At 42.0% G+C, this 23307-nt stretch overlaps 1 protein-coding gene across 1 annotated transcript in view; it reads left to right on the forward strand.

Annotated features, from left to right (window-relative positions):
- Positions 1-23307, forward strand: part of PLXNC1 (plexin C1) — a 69041-nt gene that overhangs the window by 29531 nt on the left and 16203 nt on the right. Inside the window, exons 10-23 of the mRNA XM_009698132.1 lie at positions 2432-2571; positions 3657-3836; positions 5104-5191; positions 6094-6345; positions 6413-6604; positions 9069-9169; positions 9734-9782; positions 10091-10190; positions 11232-11333; positions 11721-11824; positions 15723-15764; positions 16259-16383; positions 16954-17152; positions 18496-18646. Of these exons, the coding sequence (XP_009696434.1) occupies positions 2432-2571; positions 3657-3836; positions 5104-5191; positions 6094-6345; positions 6413-6604; positions 9069-9169; positions 9734-9782; positions 10091-10190; positions 11232-11333; positions 11721-11824; positions 15723-15764; positions 16259-16383; positions 16954-17152; positions 18496-18646 (1825 nt within the window). The remainder of the gene's footprint in view (positions 1-2431; positions 2572-3656; positions 3837-5103; positions 5192-6093; positions 6346-6412; positions 6605-9068; positions 9170-9733; positions 9783-10090; positions 10191-11231; positions 11334-11720; positions 11825-15722; positions 15765-16258; positions 16384-16953; positions 17153-18495; positions 18647-23307) is intronic.

Here is a 23307-nt window from a genome sequence, read left to right on the forward strand (position 1 = left end):
TTTACGCAGCCCCAGGGAAGAATTTAGCTGACCAGGGGATGGGGGGCTGCGGCTCAGGAATGTGGAGCTCTATTAAACTTGACAGGGCTATGCTGATTTACATTACCTGAGGATCTGGCGCACGCTTTCTGTATATCTCTCTGTGTGTTTACGCTGCTTCATCGCATGCCTCAACTAGTGATTTTTATAAATATCCTTCTGCCTCTCCGCTGTCTCCCTTCCCTCCTGCTGCCGGGCGCCTCTCCCCCGGCCATGCAGCGACTGGAAGGTCAGCGGCTCTCTGGCACTGGGGAAACGAACACCGCAGACCCCAGCGAGGGTGCTTGGTCCCTCCCGCATTCAGTGAGGAAATTCACAGTTTCTTTTGCTGCTGAGGAGAGTGTTGCGTACCGCGATGGTCAAGCCGGGAAGCAGGCTCTCGAGTAGCCCAGGCCAGCTTACCTCAGGGCTGCGAGTGACAGCGCTGACGCCATGACTCTGAGGCGGGATGCAGCGAGGGAGTCCATGTCATGTAGCGACAGGGAAGGCATGATTTCAGGGGGCCCTGAAACTTCCAGAGTGAACCATTCTTCCCGTGATTTCTTCGTGGCGTAAGAAAAGAAACAAGGCAAGCTAAGCTGAGGTGTCCCGTGGTGTGCGGTGCCTGGCAGAGAGAGCAGCGGGAGCCCTGGGCAGGGGATGATGCCTGGCGTTTCCCTCACTGGGGCTCACAGCCCTGATGCAGCTCTGCGGGAGATCCGTGTGTTTGTGTGATACTGTCTTATTCAGGGCTCCTTGCTGGTTACCAGTGAGAGCCACGAAGCAGGGTTTTAGTCCTTTCTGTAATATTTGGCTTCTGGATTTGTGTGAGGATATTGATTTTCCTTGGTGCGCTGGAGCACAAGCAGAGGCATGGGACATGGGTAGAGAAGAGCACTGGTGCTTCACTGACTTGAATCTCTCAGATTTCTGCTTCAGTTGTTCTGCTCGCATACTAGGGGTTAAACTGATCCCCAGGTCAGGGTGGGAGTGAATTTTCCCCCTCAGGCTGTTTGTCAGGGTTTTCCTTTGCCCTCCTCCATTATCCATAGCAGAGGTCATCTGGGAGGCCCTTTTGCAGGCCCTCTGGCCCCAGCCTTTGCACTCTCTTGCCCTTTCCTAAGGCACAAGTTGGAGCTTTCAATCCGTTGTGACAGGTCTCACATTTTCTCTGGAGCGCTCTGGTGTTCAGTAGGCCGTGGTAGCGTGTGGGGACAGCATGCTGGGGACCTTTCTGAAATGGGCAGAGGCTGTGTTTGCAGAGAATGGTGATGTGACCACCATGGTCCCCTCAGGCCACCAGCCCGAAGTCTTGGTGTTGCTCTGGGTCCATGAAAAGATTAGTAGGGAGAAAAACCCTGTGGGAAGAACTTTCCTGGAGTTTTTGCACCAGCCCTCTTCTCCACAGGTGCACAGCAGAAATCAGAATAATCACAATACTCTCAAAATCTCACTTTAAACTAGTATATAAACTATAGGCCGTCTGAAAGCAGGCTAGAAATCATTTGCCTGAGAAGGTCCCAAACAGTTTGTGGTTTCACATGCGTATTTTCCTGTTTTTTTTAATGTTTTCAGTTTGTTGTCAAAGACACACAGAAAGGAAACGGTCTGTGTGATTGTAAAACTGGGGAAGCAGCAAAACTGATTAAACATGAGATGCTGTCAAATGTATCAAGTAAATATACTAGGGAAAAAAATCTCTCTTCTTGCTCAGTAGTGTTAGTAAGCTAGAATAAGTAAATATAAAGATACACAAAAAAAAGCACAGTTTAAAAATTGACCACGTTTCTGGAAGACTGTGACAGCATCAGAGCACACTAGGATATTCTGAAATGCTGGAAAATAGATTTGTAAACTTCTTGGCATCAAAATGGGATACCAAAAAATCCCCTCAATTGTGTTTACTTTTAGTTCTGTATGTGATTTTGAAAAGACTTTCTAGTAAAGCTAATGCTGGGGCTCTTTCTCGACTTTTCATTCTAGGGTTTGACCCTGCTTCCCCTTTTCAGGTCACAAGAGATGCCTTCATTTGTTTCTCTGATCTCTCATAGTGACAGCATGGGTTTTGTCTTGTGTTGATTCTTAGTTCTTCAAGGGTCACACAAAATGCATCATTTCAAGCTGGGTTTTTATGATACTTACCTTCCAGTATGTCAAATTGTGGTTTCTTTGGGCAATTTTGTTATGAGACAAATTGAAATATAAAATATGTAGGTAAAAATAGCTGGCTTATGAAGAAGTTGTGATTGACAGTACTTCCCAGGATCAAGCTTAACAAGATTTGAAATTAATAAGAAAAATGTATCCCAGTGCCATAAAACCCGCATTCCTGAGCAGTGGTTGTTTTTGCAGCTGTTGTTTAATTGCCTAGCCTTTTTATAACCAGATTTTGTTTTGCTTTGTTTTCTAATAGCATATCAGCATTCATTCCATTGAACCTTTGTGGATTTCTACATTAGGCAAAAGTGAAATAACAGTCAAAGGAGAAAACTTTACACGTGCATCAGGCATAAAACTGATACTGACTGGAATCACTGGCTGTAAACCAGACGTGTGAGTTAAGCTCTGAAAAATAATACTGTTTACTTTGCATGGTGAAAATTATGCCCATTTTACCATAGCAATACAGTTCACAGTGTGAACAGTTTTCAGGGGCCTCTCATCAGCAGAACGGGGGATGCTCTGCACAGCTTTAGTTATACTTCCACTTCAAATTCCCGAAGGATGGAAATGAATTTGGTGTTTGGGTGCAATACAAGGGACGGATGGGTCAGTGGGCAGTTCTCTCAGCAGTAGTTGGGCAGTTCTGTACCTCTGGCCCTCTGTGCCTTGCAGAAGGCAACAAGAAGTTAGGTCACAGGAAAGCCTCACCTTTTGTTTGACTCACCTCTGCTTCAAAATATTCCCCATATATTTTAGGATTCTGCTTGTGAAAGCATAAACACCGTGCTGGGGAAGGGAATCTCTCATGCAACATCTTGTACTTTTCTCTGTTAATGATTGCACAGTGTAACCCCCTAGATAATTAGGCTATCTTATCCAGAATCACTCATTTTCAGGTGCAGCTGCAGTAGCTGCCTGTGATTGCCAAGCCCATTTTACATAGCTAGCACTTGAAAAAGTATTCATATGGTACTGTTCAATTTTTGCTTCACCCATGAATTTCCTGGGGACCACTGAAAACAAAAGGAGAGAAGGAGGGAGAGGAAGTAAAGAGAAGAAGGAAGGAATGAAAGAGAGGAAGGAGGAGGGAAAAAGAAATAAAAAGAAGAAAGAAAAGGAACCTGAAGATTCTCAGTCTTGGCTAGCTCGTGGATCATGTTGGTAGCACAGAAAAGTAACAGTAAACAGCAAAATCACACATTGCGTTACATAGCCTCATCCCAAGGCCGTAAGGCCAATATCTGTACTGTCTTCTGTGATTATTGTGACACATAGCAATTTCCTTCAAAAGGTGCCCTGCTTTGTCTTTTCAACTCCCTGCTCTGTCTTTCCACCTCCATCTGGCAGCTCAAAGAGAGATTCATTTCTGTTTTCTCCTTATCCTTTCTTAAGGTTATAGGCTTCATGTAGTAACACCTATGAGTGGCATAGTGGCATCTGTGTTTCAGAGTCTGACTGTTTTCTTTCTCCTCCAGCATTAAAGTTAGAAATGTGCTGAATGATACACAAATGACATTTGCTCTCCCACCAACACGTAAAGAGGCCAAAAGTATATGTATACAGGCTAATGGGAAAAAATGTTCGCCACCAATGACCCTGCATTATGTTTCTGTGCCATCATGTTTTGGCATCACACCAAATACCTCCTGGATCAGGTACGTTTGTCTTTCTATACTTTTTATGTATTTATTAAAATGTAGTCCCACTGAGCCGATATGAGCCTCCCTCCTTGAGCCAGACTGCAGCTGATGTAAACTTGGATCACTGCTGTAACCTGTTGTGAGGATGAATTTACACCAGTGAACTGATTTAACATTTAACATATGGATAGGGTCATGATAGCTTCAAGATGGATTCTGTGTTCTGCAGGATTCTGTAAACTCCTTCCTGCCCACCCTAGGTCTCCTGTGTAGAAGTCAAAAATAATCTCTTCATATTAAAGCTAAATCCAAGATAGGGGTAGCATGCATAAATTCAAACTCCAGTTAACTTTGATTTCTTGATACTAATATACCCTTCACCTCCAAAACAGTGTAAAGTATCACTGAATTGGAAATGAAGTGAAAATAATCATCACTGCGGTGATACGTGCAGACTTGCTTTAGGACTGGGTTCCCTAAAGCCAAAAGAGCCCTTTTCAAGCCTCTGCTGTGTTCTGTGGGAGACTCGCAGCTCCGTTGAAAGACTTAAAGGGTGGTTTTAAGATATTCTCAGACACAACTTTCCACCTGTCCCTCTCCCTGCACAGTTTTTTACCCGCTTTCCCATTCTTAATCTGGTATCTTGACGTCAAGCACTGGCAAGTGTGGATTTGAGGTAATGAGTTGGGCTGGCAGCTGCAGCTCCAGGTGAGAGGCAGCTCAGGCAGCTGGAAATTAATAATACCTTAAACCACTCCAACTGTGTTCAGCACAGATTGTGAGCCAGAGCCCTCAGACACAAGCACCATTGTGTGTGCTGAGACAGATGGTCTGAACGCTCCCGAGAATGTTTCCTGTGAGGTGCCTGGCACCATCGGTTCGTCCTGAAGAAGGCAAGAATTAAGCACAGGCAGGGCTGCTCTGGGGCAGTGAAACACCACGATGCTCTTTCTTCAAGACAGAATATTAAATCACGGTCTAGTTCTTTGGCTGCATGAATAGAAAACAAGGTGGAGAGTCCTTGAAAAGGAGTATGCACGTGTATGCTATCAAGTCATTTGGTTTTGCGATAGCAAAAGTATTTACTATTACATTATAAGGAAAGAATGGAAGTGCACTGGATAGCTCAACTTATCGTGTCCTGCAGTTTGACTCTCTTATAGTGGCTGCTGCAAAGCGAAATGCACATGAGTAGTTTATTCACGGCTGAAGCGTTAATGCAGGACTTATCTGTGGGAAAACAGATATTACGAACGTCTCTTCACCCCCTTTTTTTTTACAGTGGTGGTCGCAAAATTACTACGATTGGTAGAAATTTTAATGTGGTGGACAGTGTGATTATTTCAGATGACCAGAGATCAAACTTCACAGTAAGTCTTAATCTCCTTTACGATACCAAATAAAGGTCCCTTGAGGGATTAGGTTTTGTTCCTAAGGTTTCAGGAGAATCTCAATATTTTTCAAACACTTGCAGGCACACATCAGTCACCCTACCGAAATAAATATGACCACTTGTAGGATTACAGTTGCACACATTCTTGGTATAAGATCATGGATACACATAAGCTTCTCTCCTGCAGAATCCCCTGATCTTTCTTTCTACACTCTAGAGACTTGTTTCAAATCTGTTCTTTTTGAGTCTCCCCGTATATGGGTCTGTTGGAGGAGGGGATGGTGTACTTCTCTCTGGCTTTGTGTTGAGAACCCAAAGTGCCACTGCCTCAAGCAAGGGGCGGCAGACTGGAGCTGATGTTGGGACGAAACCCTTTTTCTGAGGCTCTGAGGAGGTAGGCACCCTGTTGACTCCTGGGCTTACAGCACAGAGACCAGAAAACAGCAACACTACCCGTGGAGTAAACAGTGGGGTGACTGCAGCAACCCCCCCTCTCAGGGGTTAAGCTGGGGAGAGCCAATGCCCAGAGGTGCTGAAGAGCTCGTCCTGCCCTTCTCTTGTCACCTGCATTGAGGGGAAGGAAGGAGAAATCACTGTCACTATTCCTGTCTCCCTGCAGGAAATAGCTGCCTTAGCAGCGTGCAATCAGCCTTAAAGTAGCGTGCAGAGTGTGTGATAAATGTGTTTAAAGGTAGACACAAGCTCAACACAGAAAATTTCTCAGGTGCTCTGCATGCAACCCTGATCACAGAGAAGAAGTTTAGCAGATATCTGTGTGAAGTCCGGAAGACACTAAAATGATTTTGAGTGCTTCTGTTTGTAATTGTACCCACTGTTGAGTACTTAATGACTGTTACAGCTTTGCTATTGCATTTCTAGGTCTCTAGGTGTCCTGGAAATGAATCTGAATATCATTACTTAACACCAAGCCTGAGCCACGCAACAGAGGGTAAAGTTGTTGATATGATGTTAAAAGTGGAAACTACCTTTATACCATGTGTCAAACTACACTATCATCCTGACCCAGTGTTCATTAACTACCAGCTGCACACTGAGCTGGATCCTGATCTGGAATTAAAGATATATGTAAGTTTGAAAGACATAAAATATAATTCGTTATTTAAAATAGTTGTTGGCGATCATTTTATTTCTTACTGTATTTAGTGACTGTTTATTATCTTCAATTTTTTCCCCCTAGAAAGAAAATGACAACTTGAATATTTCTAAAACTGAGGTAGAGGTTTACTTGTCATATGTGAATGGGGCACAGACCAAAAAGATATGGTTCAGTGTCCAAAATATTACCAAAAAACCAGACCGTAGCACCATACTGTGCAAATTCAAAAGGGAAGGAACAGACAAGATTGACTTTTCCACTGTGAAAGTTTTTGTAAGTAGAATTCTCTCTTGTTGCAATTCAACAGTGTTTGGATGTTTATACAAATGTAGTAAAATGTAGCATTAATGCTCTGGTTGTAAATGTTTGTTATAGAGGGAGGAACTGGGTGCATTTTCTGCTCTGCTGGTACTTTGTAGTGCAGTTGCTTCCCTGTATCTAAGCGTGCCTGCCTAGCTTAGTACCACTGACAGTACTGAGTTCATTTACTATCTGGTTACTGCTGTAGTGTCAGAGGTAAGCTTTGCAGCCCAAACTGAGCTCGCTGCAGCTGAGCTCCAGGAGAGCAGTAGCCTGTCACACCTCTAGCAGCAGCACAGACATCACCGATACGGCATTGCTGGCTCCCGGGGAGCCCCTCGTCTTCGATCTGTAAGTGATCTACTGCTGCAGCACGGCCATGAAGAAAAGGATTGATCCTCCCATTCACTTTTTCCTGCTAAAGTAGGTAAGGATCTTGATAGGGATCACCACTGAGACAGAAGAGAAGGTGTTTCTGGATGAAAAAAGGGGTGAAATTCAATGTGCGCTGGCAAGGCCAAAATGCTTTGAACATAGGGCACAAAGCCAATACAAGAACATTAGCATGGATGTCAAAGCTAAAAGGCAGCTCAAGATATTTGTGCCATGAATAAGATAGATATGAATTTTTAAAAATGCAGTCATCACCATTTATGAGGAAGAAAAATGATGCCAGACTCTTACTGCAGTATATGGTGGTATAAAACTGAAATAACTCTATTGACTTCAAGGCATATGGCTCATAGTAAAGATTAACGAAGCTATTCTCAATTTCATATCACTGTTAACTAATCCCCCATCTGTGGATCCTGCCATCTGAGCCAGTTATGGCATGGAAAAGCCTTTCTGAGATTGGTGTTGCATTTAAATATTAACGTTGCCTTGCAATATCACATGCTCATCCTGCAAGCTTCATAGGAGTGACTGTCACAGAAAGGTCACCACTTAGCTAAGGCAAATCAAAAGCGATAGTTATAATGTCACATTTCACTTCTGGTACCTTAAAAATGATTTTTTCCAACATCAAGAAAAATGTAAAAGTAGTAAACCATCATGTATTTTTTCAATCTTCTAAATAAATCATCATAGAAGAAGTAGGGCTACTCTGAAGAAAGGATAAGCTAGGTATAAAAGATGGGTATGGCCCAAGAATAAACGTACCTCTTGCCTTAGTTCTCAGGAAGAAAGAGAATATTGAGTGTGGGGTTAAAGCGTGATCGTGATCAGTCTGAATGGAGGTGTCAAAGAAGAAAACACCATTCTTGTGACAGAGGCAAGATTCAGGTAGATCAAGGGGCTCAAGACAGCAGGAACAGGAACATTCCCATCACAGCACTGAGAAAGAACTGTCACATGATATTGTAGGCTTAGTAGGAAAGATTTTTAATAAAACTGCAGTCAGGAGATGTACTGTATGACTGGAGAGCAGCAAATATAAAACCAGGATTAAAAAGAAAAAAAACAAAACCTAGGCAAAGGGAGGCTTGCTGACTTAAACCTAGCTTTGTGTGAAGCTTTATAATGTACTTTGAATGAGGGACTCATGAAAGACCTGGAGGTAAATGGAAAAGAGGGTAATTGTCAACTTCTTTTTAATAGAAGCAGATTATGCTAGATATCTTTATTTCATAAGATGAGTGAGTTCCTCAACAACAAAAAAGCAGTAGATCACATGTACCTGGAAGTCATTCAGTAAACTACTTAACATGGTGATTATAAAGACGCTAGGGATTAGAAAAACTGGATGCTGTGTATGGGGAGCTGACTCTGGGCAATGTTGATTTTCATACAGATACTATTTAATATCACTAGTGACTTGAGCATAAAAATAAGGCATGTGCTAATAACATTTGCTGATGACATAAAGCTCAGAGACATTACCAGTCCAGAGGAGGTTTTATAATGTCATGCAGGATGAATGGAATGAATTTAGAAATAGGAATTGGATTAATTCAGGTGTACTTTATTTAGTCTGTGATTCACAAGCAAGATAAATGAAAGATAAGGAAAGAAATAGGGCCACTCAATAGGAAGGTTATGGTGGAGATTAAAGATAATCTAAATATAAGCAGAAAATTAAATGAATGCTTTGTCTCAGTTTTCAATAAGCAGGGATGAGTAACAGAAATTTCTGCTTTAGGAATGCTTTGGGTGGACGTGGCGAGTGGAGAAAGGCAGGTGTATTAGTCAGGGGATGATTAATGTATTGAGCCACCAATGCATTTCAGCCTTGGAAAAGGCAAATGAAATCCTAGGAAGGCTCAGACCAAAAGTACTTTGTGTAGGAACTGTGAAAACATATAAAGAACTGAGGAAAAAATAACATTTGATGGAGGAAATAGATCTGCTTTGTCTTCGGTTCTTTGTAGCCCCAGAAATACGAAGGCTGTGTCCTTCCAGCCCTGTGGGGTTTCTTTGCTTGCTCGTGTCCCTGTAGCTGCGATGTGACTCTGCAGTCGGCAGTCTCCAGCTGCCCTGGCTGCTCACCTCCTGTGACAAGCCAGTGATTGAAATCACCAGATCTCTGCCTTCCCTGCTGTAACCCAAAATGATTTCAACCCAACTCTCCTTTTCAATTATCTCAGGCTCATTTCTATCCCTGGCACTTGGTGGTATTCTTTTTCTGTGTCAAAGCGTATTTTTACTTCTAGTCTGTTTATAGTCTTAGCTACCCTTTATTTATGTGGTTTCACAGTCCTCTTTGAGATCTTCCTTTGAGAAATTTCTTCTGCCGTAATTATCACTGGTGAATGCCTCAGTTTGGCATCTGGCAGACTTCAGCACTTTCGTGTATTCCTAAGAATTAATGCCTGTCCTGCCTTCGACAAGCCCAGTGGCTGTTGGGGGATGTTGTACATGTATTGCATGTTGTATTTGTTCTTAAGCGGACCTTCAGGAACGCCCTACATCCTACATAAAGAGGTTGAAACTTCTGCAAAGAAATAGGGAAGAGGGCTGCGGGCCAGGCGTCTATCAAAAATTTTACTTCCCTCATTATTAGCGTGAGTCTTATCTTACTTTTCTGCTCAGCAGAGTAACACTGTGAGTGCAAAGGAATGTTTTTAACTATCAACATGTGCCTTCCTTGCTTCAAAATGCCAGAACGTTTAGCAGGGATTCTGAAGTGCATGAACCACTTGGCCAGCTGGAAGCCAGATCTTGCCATTCATTTGAGGGCTCTAGTTTGCAGTGAGAGCAATGGCAAAATTTGGTGCTGCATGAGGACCTCCAGATTTTTCTTGTCACTGCTCTGTTACCTTGCTTAAACATCAAATACAGTAAAAGTTAAGTTTGTGTTGGTTCACTTATGTTTTCCCGAATTGCTGCTGTCTTCCCAATAATCTGCAGAATGAGGGTCCTTCATGTGCCTCAAATACATTTTTTTTAATACATCAAATGTCATTTTAAGCACTGATATAACACCTGTCCTCTATTAACACAGCCATTATTTTCCTTCAGGTCAAATTAGGAAATTTTGAGCATGAAGTCAAACCGACATCATCACACATATATTTATATGTTCTTATTTTGCTACCCATTGTAGTGGGTGTCATTATAGGTAAGTACAGTAATGAGTTTTCAGTTTTTGATTTGCTGAAGGATATAATCATGACACTTATACACATATACATAGACACATACATGTTTGGGACTATCACAAGCAGTCTGATGGTTTTCCCCTGTTCCCAATAAGAGCAGACAAAGTTAACTCTGGTCTGGCGGTGAAGTCTGTCTTGTCAGACTACAGCACTTTACGAGGCAGTCATTTTGGCTGTCCAGCTGGGATTACTCACCCATCATTTAGTGAGGCAAGCCGTAGGACTGACATCCTCCTATCACAACGTGGGCCCTTCCAGCTATGAGAGCTGGGCTCCCTTCCTGTCCCTGGGGCAGATGTTCCCTAACAACCTGCTTATCCTCAGGCAGTGTTTGTGGTGGTGCTGCTCAGTCTCATTTGGATCATTCATGAATTTGTAGGTCATTACTAAATTGAGGGGGGTAAATAGTTACCCACTCCTCTTTTTGTCACTCCTTTTTTCTGAATGTTTTGACCTGGTTATATATTTGATAAATTTCCATTTATTGTAATAAGTTCAGGGGTTTGTTCTTTTGTTTGGTTGGGTTTCTTTTTAAAAAGTGCATTACCTTTACAGGAACCCTATCTCATGCCTTCACTCTCTCAAGATAAGCTTTAGAGAAGTTAAAAATTTGGAAGTGGGTTTCCTGTTCAAAACGACTGTTTTTCCTGTTTAATCAGTGCTACTTTAAGTAGGTTGCTAGTAGTAGAAGTGGTTGTTACATTCTGTGTCTCAGCGTGCAGGTTGTACGTAGCAGGGTGTGCTGTACTTTCAAATAAAGTTGGATTGGTAATTCTGAGACCTTGCTAAAAGGATTGTTTTTTATTAAACGTTGGGGTTTAGATCCAGGTAACTAGGGCTCCTGGGTACTAGCACACCGACGACAGTAAAAACAGTAATCCTCCTGGAGAGCGCAAGTGTATATTAATCTTTCTGTTTCTTAATATAGTAGTAAAATATGTCGTGTATAGGGATTGGCTGTGTAATTTCAGTACTCAGAATCTTTTTTTCTTCCTTTTTAGTGGCATTCGTAGTTACTAGATACAAATCCAAAGAGTTAACTCGTAAACAGAGTCAGCAACTTGAACTGCTGGAGTATGAGATTCGGAAGGAAATACGTGAGGGTAGGTCTAAAGAGCTTTATAGAGCTTAAGTACAGCATAATTTCTGAACCGAAACTGTCAAGAAGCTCACATTATATAAACATTTTAATTTCATAGCTGTTAGAATATTTTTGTGTTGTATCAGAGTTTCTCTTTAATGTTGCTGTGCACTACAGTAGCAGATAGCACTGAGCTAATAGGATTGCATGTAATATTTCCTTCAACAAAAGTGGGGGAAAAAATGGATTGGTACTTCCCTGCTCATAAGAGCTTCAGCTAGAAAAACAACCTCTCTTCCCTGGAAACTGTTTTTTAAGGAGTATCTATTGGGGCCAAGTTATAATTATGAAGATTATTGTGTGTCAACTAAACTAACTCTCTGGGTGGGGAGGGGGGGTGCTTTTTCAGGATTTGCTGAACTGCAGATGGATGAATTAGACGTGGTGGATAGCTTTGGAACCGTTCCCTTCCTTGACTACAAACACTTTGCTCTTAGAACTTTCTTTCCAGAGGTAAATATTTACAAGTCTTTCAGTCGTCAGCCCTGCCTAATAATGAAAAGCTAGGAAGGTCAGGATCAAATAACTGAAGTAAATGCTACACAGTAATTGCACATTGTTTTCACAAGAAACTTTTCTTAAATCAAGAATTACGAAAGAACACTTAAGGCTGTACATCTCCATATTTAACCAAGCCTAAGTACTATAGATAAAGCACCGTTGAATTTTCAAGGGTTGTGTGTGCATCCATTTCTTTTTTGCCCAGCCTCGCTAAGCTTCCTGCCTTTCAGGCCATCCTAAGCAAGCTATAATTTATCCATCGCTTTTTTGTTCTCATGCTTTTGCTTTCCATGCTATAGCTAATTAAAGCAACAGTCAGGCTAGGTAACATGCTAGCTAACATCATGACACTTCCTAATTAGACTTGTGGGATGAAGAAAAGGTTCTAAGGTCGTGCTGACTTTCTACTCCAAGCTGCTAACAGAAATGGTAAGACCTTGATTCAAAGGAGTGCAGGTCAAATGCTTAAAAATTACATAATTACTTAAGTGCTGTCCCATTTAGAGGTGGATATTTTCATTGTTCTTTGGAGCAGTTTGTGCTGCTGCGTCAGAGGACTGAAGAGGCCTTCTCTTGAAAGTTTTACTTCTCTTGCTATTTTTTTGCATATGTGGCACATTACGATGCTGATAAGTGCATTTACCACAGCTTTCAAAATTGTATCATGATGTTAACCAGTGCTTACCAGCATTTACTAATTGACGGAAGCTGTGATCTCAGCTGGTGGTATTTTGCTGTGTAACTGACACCAAGGAGTGGAAACCCTTGGTTAGTGCTGTGGTGTTTTAGGGTATAGCTGGTATGTATGCAAACTGTCTGCTGGTCTTCTTGTGTGACTCATCACCGCTATGGCCCAGTCCCGCAGCCTTATCTGCACACTTACCTTCGCTTTATTGCCGTGTGTGATCCCACAAAAGCTCACCGTGATAACATTAAACACATATGATAGTGCAGAATCAGAGCCTTTTTTGTACAACACCAAATACCAGATACTAAGGCAGAATAATATTTAACAATTACGTACACTTAATCTTTGCACATTTTGAGTCCAGTTCTCACACCAAAGGAGACTGGGGACGTCTCTTCTGGTACTGCTGTGATGCCCCCAGTCTAATTTGTATGGGGTCATGAGGAGGTTTGAAGAAAGTGGACCAAGGAAATCTTACTTTCTGCATCTCTAAAAAAAAATTCAGTTTGTTTTGTTGCCAGGCATATTAGCATTAAAATAGTGGTTTTATTTTTAGGAATATGTCTTTTCCTAGTGATAGTCCCCTGTCAAAACAGTAACAATCTGTAGAAGCTGTCTGAGTGGAAATGCTTTGCTTTAATGCAAATAAAAAGGAAAGAAAAAAAGGCACAAAGTCTGCCACTCTGTTGCATTATGTGAAGTCAGAAAGGGAAGGGCTCCTGTTTTGCCTTGGCGAGTCTCATGCCACTGCACATCCGGGAAATAATTCCAATTAGATTTTGTCTCGGTTTGAAATACTGATGCCACAGGGGTAGACTTGCCACTATTAGCTCTCTACAGACATGCGGTGTCAGGCAAGTTATTTAATGTATTGTGTACCAGTTTTTCCTGCTAAGTACTTACCGTTTACATTGCGGGACTGTCCAAACATGCCTTGTGCTGTATGAATGTGGTAGGAGAGCAGTGCTCTACTAAACAAATATTACAGATGAACAGAAAAGGCAATGGGGTAGTAGATTGCAACCGAGTGTCAGAAGGGTTGAAGTGACAAACCACCACTTCCCTCACTAACCTCACGTGTTTGAATGATGTTGGTACTGTACTCTTTCTGCTTTCCAGTGTGTCCGATAAGGTTTGTCTCATCTCATCTAAGCTGTTTAAACACGAACATGAAAGCCGTTCACTGAACACCTTCTGTAGTCAGTGCAGAGACTGGCAGCTCAACAAAGTAATTCATCCCACTTGCCTGAGACATCTCTCAGGATGGGATGAGTTGCTTAAAGAGGGAGTCAAGTACCTAAAATTAAGAGTGATGGACCCCATCTTCATTTTGAGCTTCTCACTTCCCTCTGCTTCAATTTTCTATATTTAATCTGGCTTGATAGCTTTTGTTTTGTGCTTAATGCTTGTAGGTGTTAAATGGATATTACCTCTAATCTTAAAATATTCCTTATGTTCAACCTGATTTTTGCTTTACTTGTTAAATTTGGATTATTCTGTTTTCTCTCAATTTCCCACATTGTTTGATTTAATGCTACCACGCTTGTTCCCTGTTCACAAGCATTTTTAACCTTTAACATGATTCTGGTTGTTTCACCCTGTGTGTGTGCGTGTGTGTTTTATTGTTAGGTGATGTTAGGGGTACTGAAGACGTTCTGGAAAATGGGAATAGCCAGTGGAGGAAGAGTAAGAAGAGTACTATAGGGGAGAAGAGAACAGGACGCATGAGGAAAGGGAGGGATGAAAAATCAGATATGTAGATCAAAAATTAGATGTGAGCCAGCAATGTGCACTTGCAGCCCAGAAAGCCAACCGTGCCCTGGGCTGCATCAAAGCAGGGTGACCAGCAGGTCGAGGGAGGGGGTTCTGCCCCTCTGCTCCGCTCTGGTGAGACCCCCCTGCAGTACTGCCTTCAGCTCGGGGGTCCTCGGCACGAGAAGGACATGGACCTGTTGGAGCAAGTCCAGAGGAGGCCACGGAGATGATCCAAGGGCTGGAGCACCTCTGCTGTGAGGACAGGCTGAGAGAGTTGGGATTGTTCAGCCTGGAGAAGAGAAGGCTCCGGGCAGACCTTACAGCAGCCTTCCAGTACCTAAAGGGGCCGACACGAAAGCTGGGGAGGGACTTTTTACAAGGGCAAGGAGTGACAGGAGAAGGGGCAATGGCTTTAAACTGGAAGAGGGAAGATGTAGATGAGATAGGAGGAAGAAATTCTTCCCGGTGAGGGTGGTGAGGCAGTGGCAGAGGTTGCCCAGAGAAGCTGTGGCTGCCCCATCCCTGGAAGTGTTCAAGACCAGGTTGGATGGGGCTGTGAGCAGCCTGGTCTGGTGGAAGGTGTTCCTGTCCATGGCAGGGCGGTGGAACTGGGTGATCTTTGAAGATCCCTTGCCACCCAAACCGTTCTATGATTCTATGATTCTGTAAGGAAATTAAGGGCTGCCAGCATCACAGATAAAGCAGATGACAGTAAATGTTGCTAGTGTGAATTTGTTGCTCAAGGATGCTGCTTTGGGAACATGCAGCTGTGTTGGGACCTTGTAGGCTGTGAGAGTCAGATAAAAGGCATTGACAAGGTATTTGAGAACTGGGGGCTTCCCTTTGTTGTGAGAGCTTTTGCCAGGAGTGGATGTCTGGTGGCACCTGTGCCTCTCTGGAGACAGACAGCATGGACCTCCTGGAGAGTTCATTAGTGAACATTCATAAAGTGCCTTGAAATGAATGGAGGCAGATGAACTCAAGTGTCACTTTGTTCCAGAAACCCCGTATACCAAAGGCTATCGTTGCCATCCAAGAAGGATGCAGCCTGCAGCACCCCTTGCACACCAGCACATTTGCAGATGAGGGTAATAAACAGCTTTGCCTGTGAGCGTTAGTTGACTACTGTGCTAGTGCAGGTCAGCAGCATCGAGTAACACACAGAGTAACACTGATGTCAACACCAGGTCATCTTTGAGAGTGCATTTTTCAGTGAACCTTGGCAGCAACCTTTGCAGAAGTTATTGTGTAGAGTTTTTATATTGTAGCTACATTAGAAGCCGGCATTTCCATTGTTTTATTTCAAGTTGTATGCCATCAGGAACATCCTTGGCATGTTCACCGTACATGTGTTAGAAACTTTTGGTATACATAAGAATGATAAATATCACCTGTCTTATATTTTAGTCAGGAGACTTTGCATCCATCTTCAGTGAAGACATGCCACAGGTAAGTTGATGTAGTGTGATATGCCTTAATTAATAAATTTTTTTTCAAGTGTGAGTGTACCCCTTATCTCAGTGTTGTCCCAGAACACATCAGATTGCATTTTCAATATGTTCCCTTTCCCCCATGAGGAGAGTTACATGGATTTATATATAAAAAGAATTAGCTATGCAAAGTGCTAGCACCCAACGTACATTATGACTTCTTTAAATAAAATAAACAGAATCTAGTAATGGGAAATGACAGGCAAGCTTAACTATTGGCATTACTTTGGGTATATGACAGAAAATGTAAGCTTTGCATGTGTGTACTCTGTATTGAACACAAATGCAAATGCATCTTTGATAAAGTGCTGAGACCCACCAAATACATGCAGAATTCCCACCGATTTGAATGAGGCCATGATCTTATCCCATATGTTGCTTACCATTTTTCTGAGCATTAAGAATCCATCATAGCCAAACTACAGTTTGCTTATTTTTGTTTAACTATTCCAGAGCAGAGACCAAACGAGCAAGGATGAAAGCTTCAACATGTTGCATGCTTTAATTTGTAACAAGAACTTTCTTGTTACTCTCATTCACACCCTTGAAAAGCAGAAAAATTTCTCTGTGAAAGACAGGTATAGTATGATTATGCTTATCATCTTCAAGACAAAGAATTAGCAAGAAAGAACAACATGGATTGTAGCACAGAAATGTAATTTCTACTTCTTGCAAAACAAGCTTGCATTACTCCAGAGCATTTTTCCATCTTCTCCATCTGCACACACTGGGGAAGAAAACACATTGGCATTAAAACAAGCTATTAAAGAGAAATCACAATGTTTGTACATGTAAACAAAGAGGCAAAGGAGCAGGAAAACTCACTTCAAAACTGTAAACGCTTCCTGCAGTTAGATCAACAGTTCTACAGTTTAGAAACATTCTGTCACTGAGGCAGGTGTTGTTCTGCAGAATTAAATTTAGAGACACAAATTCTGTGTTTAAAAAATAATCACAAGAGCAGATGGACTTGCATTTTTTATATTTTTGTAGAGATCAATGGACAGTTTCTGTGCCTGAGGAGGGAAAACTTAGGATATGAACTGCGCTAAAGTGTGTTTCATTTATTAAAGATGACTGGGAAGAGAAATGCCAAATATTATAGCATTCTTTTTTGTATTTTTCTTTTTTTTTTTTTTTTTTGACAGGTGCTTGCTTGCATCCTTCTTGACTATTGCACTACAAACTAAGCTAGTTTATCTAACCCATATTTTGGAAGTGCTGACAAAGGACTTGATGGAGCAATCAAGCAATGTACAGCCTAAGCTCCTGCTCAGACGCACCGAATCTGTGGTAGAAAAATTGCTGACAAACTGGATGTCTGTCTGTCTTTCTGGATTTCTCCGGGTACGTGTACGTCTTTTCACTACATAAGATAACACAAAGAATTCTTTTAACTGATTTCTTCCATGGGAATTTTTAGAGGCATCAGTTTAAAGCGTTCAGTCTAACATTTAACATTATTAATGTTTGCTCTTCTAGTTTAGGTGACTTAGCTAGCTATCATCAGTGGGATGTAGGAAAAGAGCACGTCTGTAAGCAATGATCGTGTCTTTTATTTGGCTGAGATTTGGGTAATTTTGCAATTCTAGCATAGTCTTTTCTCACGTCAGACAGCATTTCATCTCCGTGAGATGTATTGTGATCATACTAAAAGACTGACACGCTTGTTAAAATGCAGCTGTACCTTTCTATGCAAGCTGTTGGAAAGCTGCCACATAATGGAGATCTAAGGAATACTGTCTTTTGGAAAAGAAAACTTCTTTCCAAACTTTTAAGCATTTTCTTTCATTTTACTGTTTGTTTATTTTAGCCCACTTGGTAGCACTTGTTTCTTGGTTTGAGTGCTTGGTTATGCTTCCTGTCTCTCTTACCAGTGTGATGATATGGCACTATTGGTATCACTCGTTATCAGTCCTTGCGTTAATACAGCAACAGAATTGTTTGAGGCTCAGCAGCTCGCATCGGTTTCCTCAAACACCAGGAGAGAGCCAAGGAACTGTCAGAGATCTGTTCTCGATACAGCAGTCATCTTTACAGAGCTGTGCTAGTGAGATGCCATAGCCGGGCTGCAGGAATGGTGTCGCGTGGAAACAAAGATCCATCCTTCCTTTCTCAGGTGCTTTGCTGAAGCCTGAATGCAGGAGAGGGAAGCCCCTGTTTCATTCCCTCTTTCGCTGATACACCAGCGTATGTCCCACCACCTCACTCCCAAGGCTTTTTTTCAGGGACAGCAAGGGGAGACGCCAATTCAAAAGGAAACTAGTTGTTAACTTGTTTTCTCACAAGACCGAAAAAAGAAGAAATAGCTGAAGTATGTGTGTGAACACATACACGTCTCACCCCCCAGCAGCTCTTTGGTGGAACTAGGAAGCGTCTGCCAGGTGGAGCAGGAGCAGCTTGTCTGTAGTGTGCTTGTGCACAGCAAGGGGCTGAGAGCTATCTTACCACACACTCCAGCTGTCCCTTGCTATTTGCATGAGACTTTCACACCGAAAAGCAAAGGATGGAGGTTAAACAAATAACTAGATAAATCTGCTCAGAGGGATTTTCTTTTCTAATTGCAAGATAACAAGTTAGTTAAAAGGAAATAGCTTAATTCGTTTACACTTGGTTTTTTTCCTAGTTGTTCATGCCCATATAATGATTACAAAAATAAACATGTTCCTTGCGTTTGTTTCATGTCCTAGGAGACAATTGGTGAACCTTTCTATTTGCTTGTGACAACCCTCAATCAGAGGATAAACAAAGGACCTGTTGATGCGATAACTTGCAAAGCCCTGTACACGCTTAATGAAGACTGGCTGCTGTGGCAAGTGTCTGAATTCAGAACAGTGGTATGTTTGCCAGTTTGCGTTCCCTCCAAACACAGACAACTACAATGTTTTCTCTTTTTCCGGGAAGCTAAATTAAGGCCCTTAGATACTAAGGTGATGGTTAAGTACCCAGATAATAAAATTGTTATTGCTGACAAATTTTCAGAATGCAATAGAGTTTAACTAGCTGGTATTTCACCAATATATATTTCACAAATAGCACTCATTCCTCACTTCACTGCATGATTTAGTTGCCAAAGGTTAGGTTGAATGAAGTCTCAGGGTATTAGAATCCCTCCTTATTTTAAGTGTACTACAAAAATATAAACATATGCTTAGAATTTAAACTACGTTACACTTTTCCAATGAATGAAAGAATGCAATGCAGAGGTTTTATTTTTCTATTGTGTTTACTTGTGGCTAATCTTCAGGCAGCAATAATTTGCTGCGGGTTTCCATGTTATGAGCTCCAAATTAGCAAGGTTACAGTGTGGTGGATTTTAATTAGTTGCTTGGTTAAAAACAGGGTACCTTGGAAGCCTAGTTTAAGTTTCTAATCTTTGCCATAGATTTCTTGCCTTTCTCAAAGCAACTACAAAGTGCTTCCTCTTTTACAGTTACACCCAGAATTCTTTGAAAACTGGAATTCCCTTACTGATTGTCATCCTGACACTGAGGGGAGAAAGGGCAGCAAGGATTATTGCACTTCGGAGCGTGTAAAAATTGTGACTTTTTGAGCACGAGGTCTGAAAAAGGTTTTCAGAATAACCAGAGCACTTTTTTTTCCCAGAATTTTCAAGTGATCTTGAGTCTGACAACTTAAAAAATCTGCATTTCCAGTCATTTCCATAACTTCCTTGCTTCTTAACTCCTGGCTTCCTGTCGGAGTTATCAGACACACATAGGAGTGCGAGAAGTGCGACAGAATAGTGGGCTTCAGCGCTTGGGAGCAGAAACTGCCAGGGCAGTGACTGCCATGGCAGGGACACTGCTGGTGCTGGTGGCTTTGGAGGAGAATTCAGTCCTTTTCAGAGCCCATATCCTGAGCCTCAGGTAGGGCTGGAGCTTCCAGGTCTGCCCATCTTCCATTTTTGCAGCAAGAGCCTGGAGGTCCTAAGATGCCGCATACTGGAGTAGAGTACATGACCCTGGAAATTTTGCCTGGTCAGCAATCCATTGGACTTAGCTCACCGGGTCACGTAGGAAGCTCACTGAAATGACAACCTTTTTGGAAACATTTCTGAATTATCATTTTCTGCTGAAAGCTCTTGGACTGACAAATTTATAGTCAAATCTTCTTACAGCTATTTACAAAGCTGTTGTTGGGAGCTTCGTTTGAAGGTACTTCAAGCTAAGTTACCACAGTGTGTGTTTGGAAAGGAAGTTTGTGACTAAAAGTTAAATGCACAATGCTGTATCTTTGGTTTCCTTGTTTGTGCTCTGCATTCTGGCATCCATTTGGGATCCAGGGTAAATTTAAATATATTGCTATATATAGCCATAGATTACAAAACCCAGTAGTTACAAAGAGCAACAATTTTCAAGCAAGCTCAATATGCCTATTACTAGTAGACTGCACAGGAACATCTGGTCCTGTGGAACTGATTGACTTTTCTTATTTATAGCACAAATTCAAATTGAGAGCACCTTTCGGGGGGGGGATAGCTGACTCTGAAACTGCTGAACACTGCTTTAAATACTTTTCCTAGTGCTACTTCTGTGCTTGCAGTCGCTGATAGGGTCTTGTGGGCAGCCTGCAGTGAACAGGAGGGAGGGGAAGTGGCCTGAAGGACTCGGTATCGGTGGGGAAGGCTGTCTGCAGATGGATGAGGAAGTGAGAGAGCAGCTCGCCTTTCTCAAATGTTGTTTGCTGCCTTTGTCCTTTGTATTCCTGCTTTTAAATAAGAGATAGTGATACTGTTATAGGGTTAATAAGTCAGCTTTCCTCACTAAGGTCCAGCAGTTTATTGGACTTAGTTGAGAAGTGGCTGAATGTTCCCTTTAAAACCATCAGAAAAGGAGAGAGGATCCTGCAGTAAAATTAGAGAGATGGTGCCCAAGGACTCTGGTTCTGGCTGGTCAGAGAAACAGTTTTGTTTGATGTTTTGTCTAAGACATCCTGGAAACTAAAACTGTGCTGTGAAGGAGATTTAGGTGGAACAGTGAGGCTTTCTGGACTGGGGAAGCAGGCCAGCTGTGCACGTTTTCTCTTCAAGAACGGCATTTAACAGGATGCTGAAGTGGAAGGAGTCAGCTTTTCTTCTCTCACAAACACCGCTTCACATGCACTGCAATCACATGCAGGACCTGTGAGGGCACAGACAGGGAACCAAGTATTTTCTCCTTTCTTTGGAAGAAAATTTCTGCCTAAAGGATCGCAGGTTTTGTTTTCTAAATGGAATAAATTCTGAACTGAGTCTTCAAATGCATTTGTACATTTGCTCACTGCAGTTACATTCTGAGTCTTGCAGTATTTTGTTAGTATTTTATTTTGCCCCTTTCCACAGCCCCACGATAGCAGCACATTAAAACCTGCCTGTCCAGAGCAAAGTATAAAAGCACAACCAAAAAGAGGGTGATAGAAAGATTCTGAAGCACATCTGCAGACACTCAGTGTCCAGATTTTTAAGCTATTTAGGCACTTGAAGATGCAGGGATGCATCTGGTAGGGAGTTCAACTCTCAAATCAGTGGCAGGGCATAAGCAAGGGTGTAGGCACTCTGCATGCCAATCTGTCCTTTCAGGACTGAGACTTCAGTTCCAAACCAGTAAAAGCAGGATACAGACAGGCTTCTAAAAGTCAGGGGGAGCTGCACAGGTCTTCTTCTCCACACACCATTATGCAGATAAACTCTTGGGGCAGGAGAAGGAAGAAGCACTGGGCATGCAGAAAGAAGGAAGGGACAGATTTTCTAAAATTCAGGCCATTTGTAGCAGGGAAAAAAGAGAACTAAGAAACGTGTTGGGTTTGAATTGTATTAGAGCTGACCCTTGGCTGGACCCTATGCCTTTTTTAAAAGGCCACAGACCTTTGGACCAGCCAAGCCCTTACTGTTAGCCCTCTCCCCTGGAAAGAGTCAGATATTGAACAGAGACCGGCTACTGAAATAAATACTCAAGCTGAGGAATTGAGGGAAAAATGCTTCTAGAAGCGCTGTCCAGTATGAGTTGAGGAGCTGTGTGGTTTCATGCTGTGCTTATATTTGAGTATTGAGAAATAAAACTGCCTTGAAAGAGACTCGGATGTGTCATGGAGCCTTTTCGCAGGCTGAAGAAGCAAGCCTGCTTTCTCACAGGCAGACAAGCAGCTGCACTCCTCGATAGATGATTTGCTCAATGACTGATGCAGAAGCACAGTGCACAGCTGAGTGTTAAGCATTTCACTGAAGTGTTTTATTCTAAATAGAAAAGCTACACAATGCCAGCCTGGCGCGGGAGTTCTCGGTGGAATCTCTCCTGTGGAAAACCAGGGGAGACTTCTTCATGTGGTAGACTTGGTGCTCCGGCATTCTTTTGAATAGTCACTGCTTCTTTTTAAACAGGGATTTGGGCTGTTGAATTCTTTGCTGAAATGATTTTGCATTTTTAGATGGGAGGAAATGATCTAATTCACCTGTTCAGACAACAGCCTTTTATTGAAAGTGAAGCAAAGCCACGTGGTGGAAGGTTGTTTAAAGTGTTCAACTGCTTTACGAGTTTAAAGAGTAGTGTTAAAAGAAGTGAGAGGCCTGTAAGGGAGTAAAGCAGAGAGAGGGAACCCAATTTCCTAATAAGACGCCATGGTTGTGGTATTATTAGGCACACTTTGTGAGAGATAAGGAAGCTATTAAAAGCATGTGACATATGGGGATTTTCGTCAGCAGAAAAGGACACAACAGCCCTTGCTGAGAAGTGAGCAGGGCAGATGTTGGCTACAGGAGAATCTTCGGAATTAGATACAGATTGAGTACCATACCGTAGCATGGGGAGTACAACCCTTGCTTTGTGTAGTGCCCAGCTAGCCTAAATTCAACTCCTGATTTTTCCTGTTTATTGTATTTCAGAGTCTGGAAAACAGGGGAATAGGTTTAAGGCAATTTCGTTGTGCCGTACGTCATGGTGTAAATTCTCTAACTTTTGCCAATCATCAAAAGTTTTTCTTGGTTTTTCAGTCTGTTTAACAATTAGAAATGCACTTTGTTCAGATGCATAGCTGAATAGAGAACAGGGTAATGAATAAGAGCCCTTGAGTATCCCAGATGATTTTTTGTTACTTCTAAGAAAATATTGTATTATCATCACATTTCTTTGTTAAACCACATCTCATTTATTACCCACTGTGGTTTACTAGCTTTACTAAATAATTCATTGCTTGAAATTCATTTTCAAGAAAGCTACAAATCTGAAAAACCATCTGTAAACTTTGTCTTCAAATGTCGTTATTTCTGTCACTGCATGAGTGAAAAAATGTTTTTAAAATTTGTTCCTGCCTTTTAGCTAGGTTCCAAGCTAGTTCCTCTACAAGTAGTTGCAGATGCTTCTCTTGTTCTCCTTAAGTAGCCCTGAACGATTCTTGCAACCTGTGTTAAGCCTTTGCTGAAGTGCACTGTGACTTTGTGTTGCTAATCACTAATCTCTAGTGCATGAAGTCTCAACTCTGGATATTACTAGTTTTAACGACATGTCCTGCAATTTCCTCCTGAATCT

The sequence above is a fragment of the Cariama cristata genome, unplaced genomic scaffold, assembly GCF_000690535.1.
Source record: "Cariama cristata isolate BGI_N322 unplaced genomic scaffold, ASM69053v1 scaffold6024, whole genome shotgun sequence".
Taxonomy (NCBI): Eukaryota; Metazoa; Chordata; class Aves; order Cariamiformes; family Cariamidae; genus Cariama; species Cariama cristata.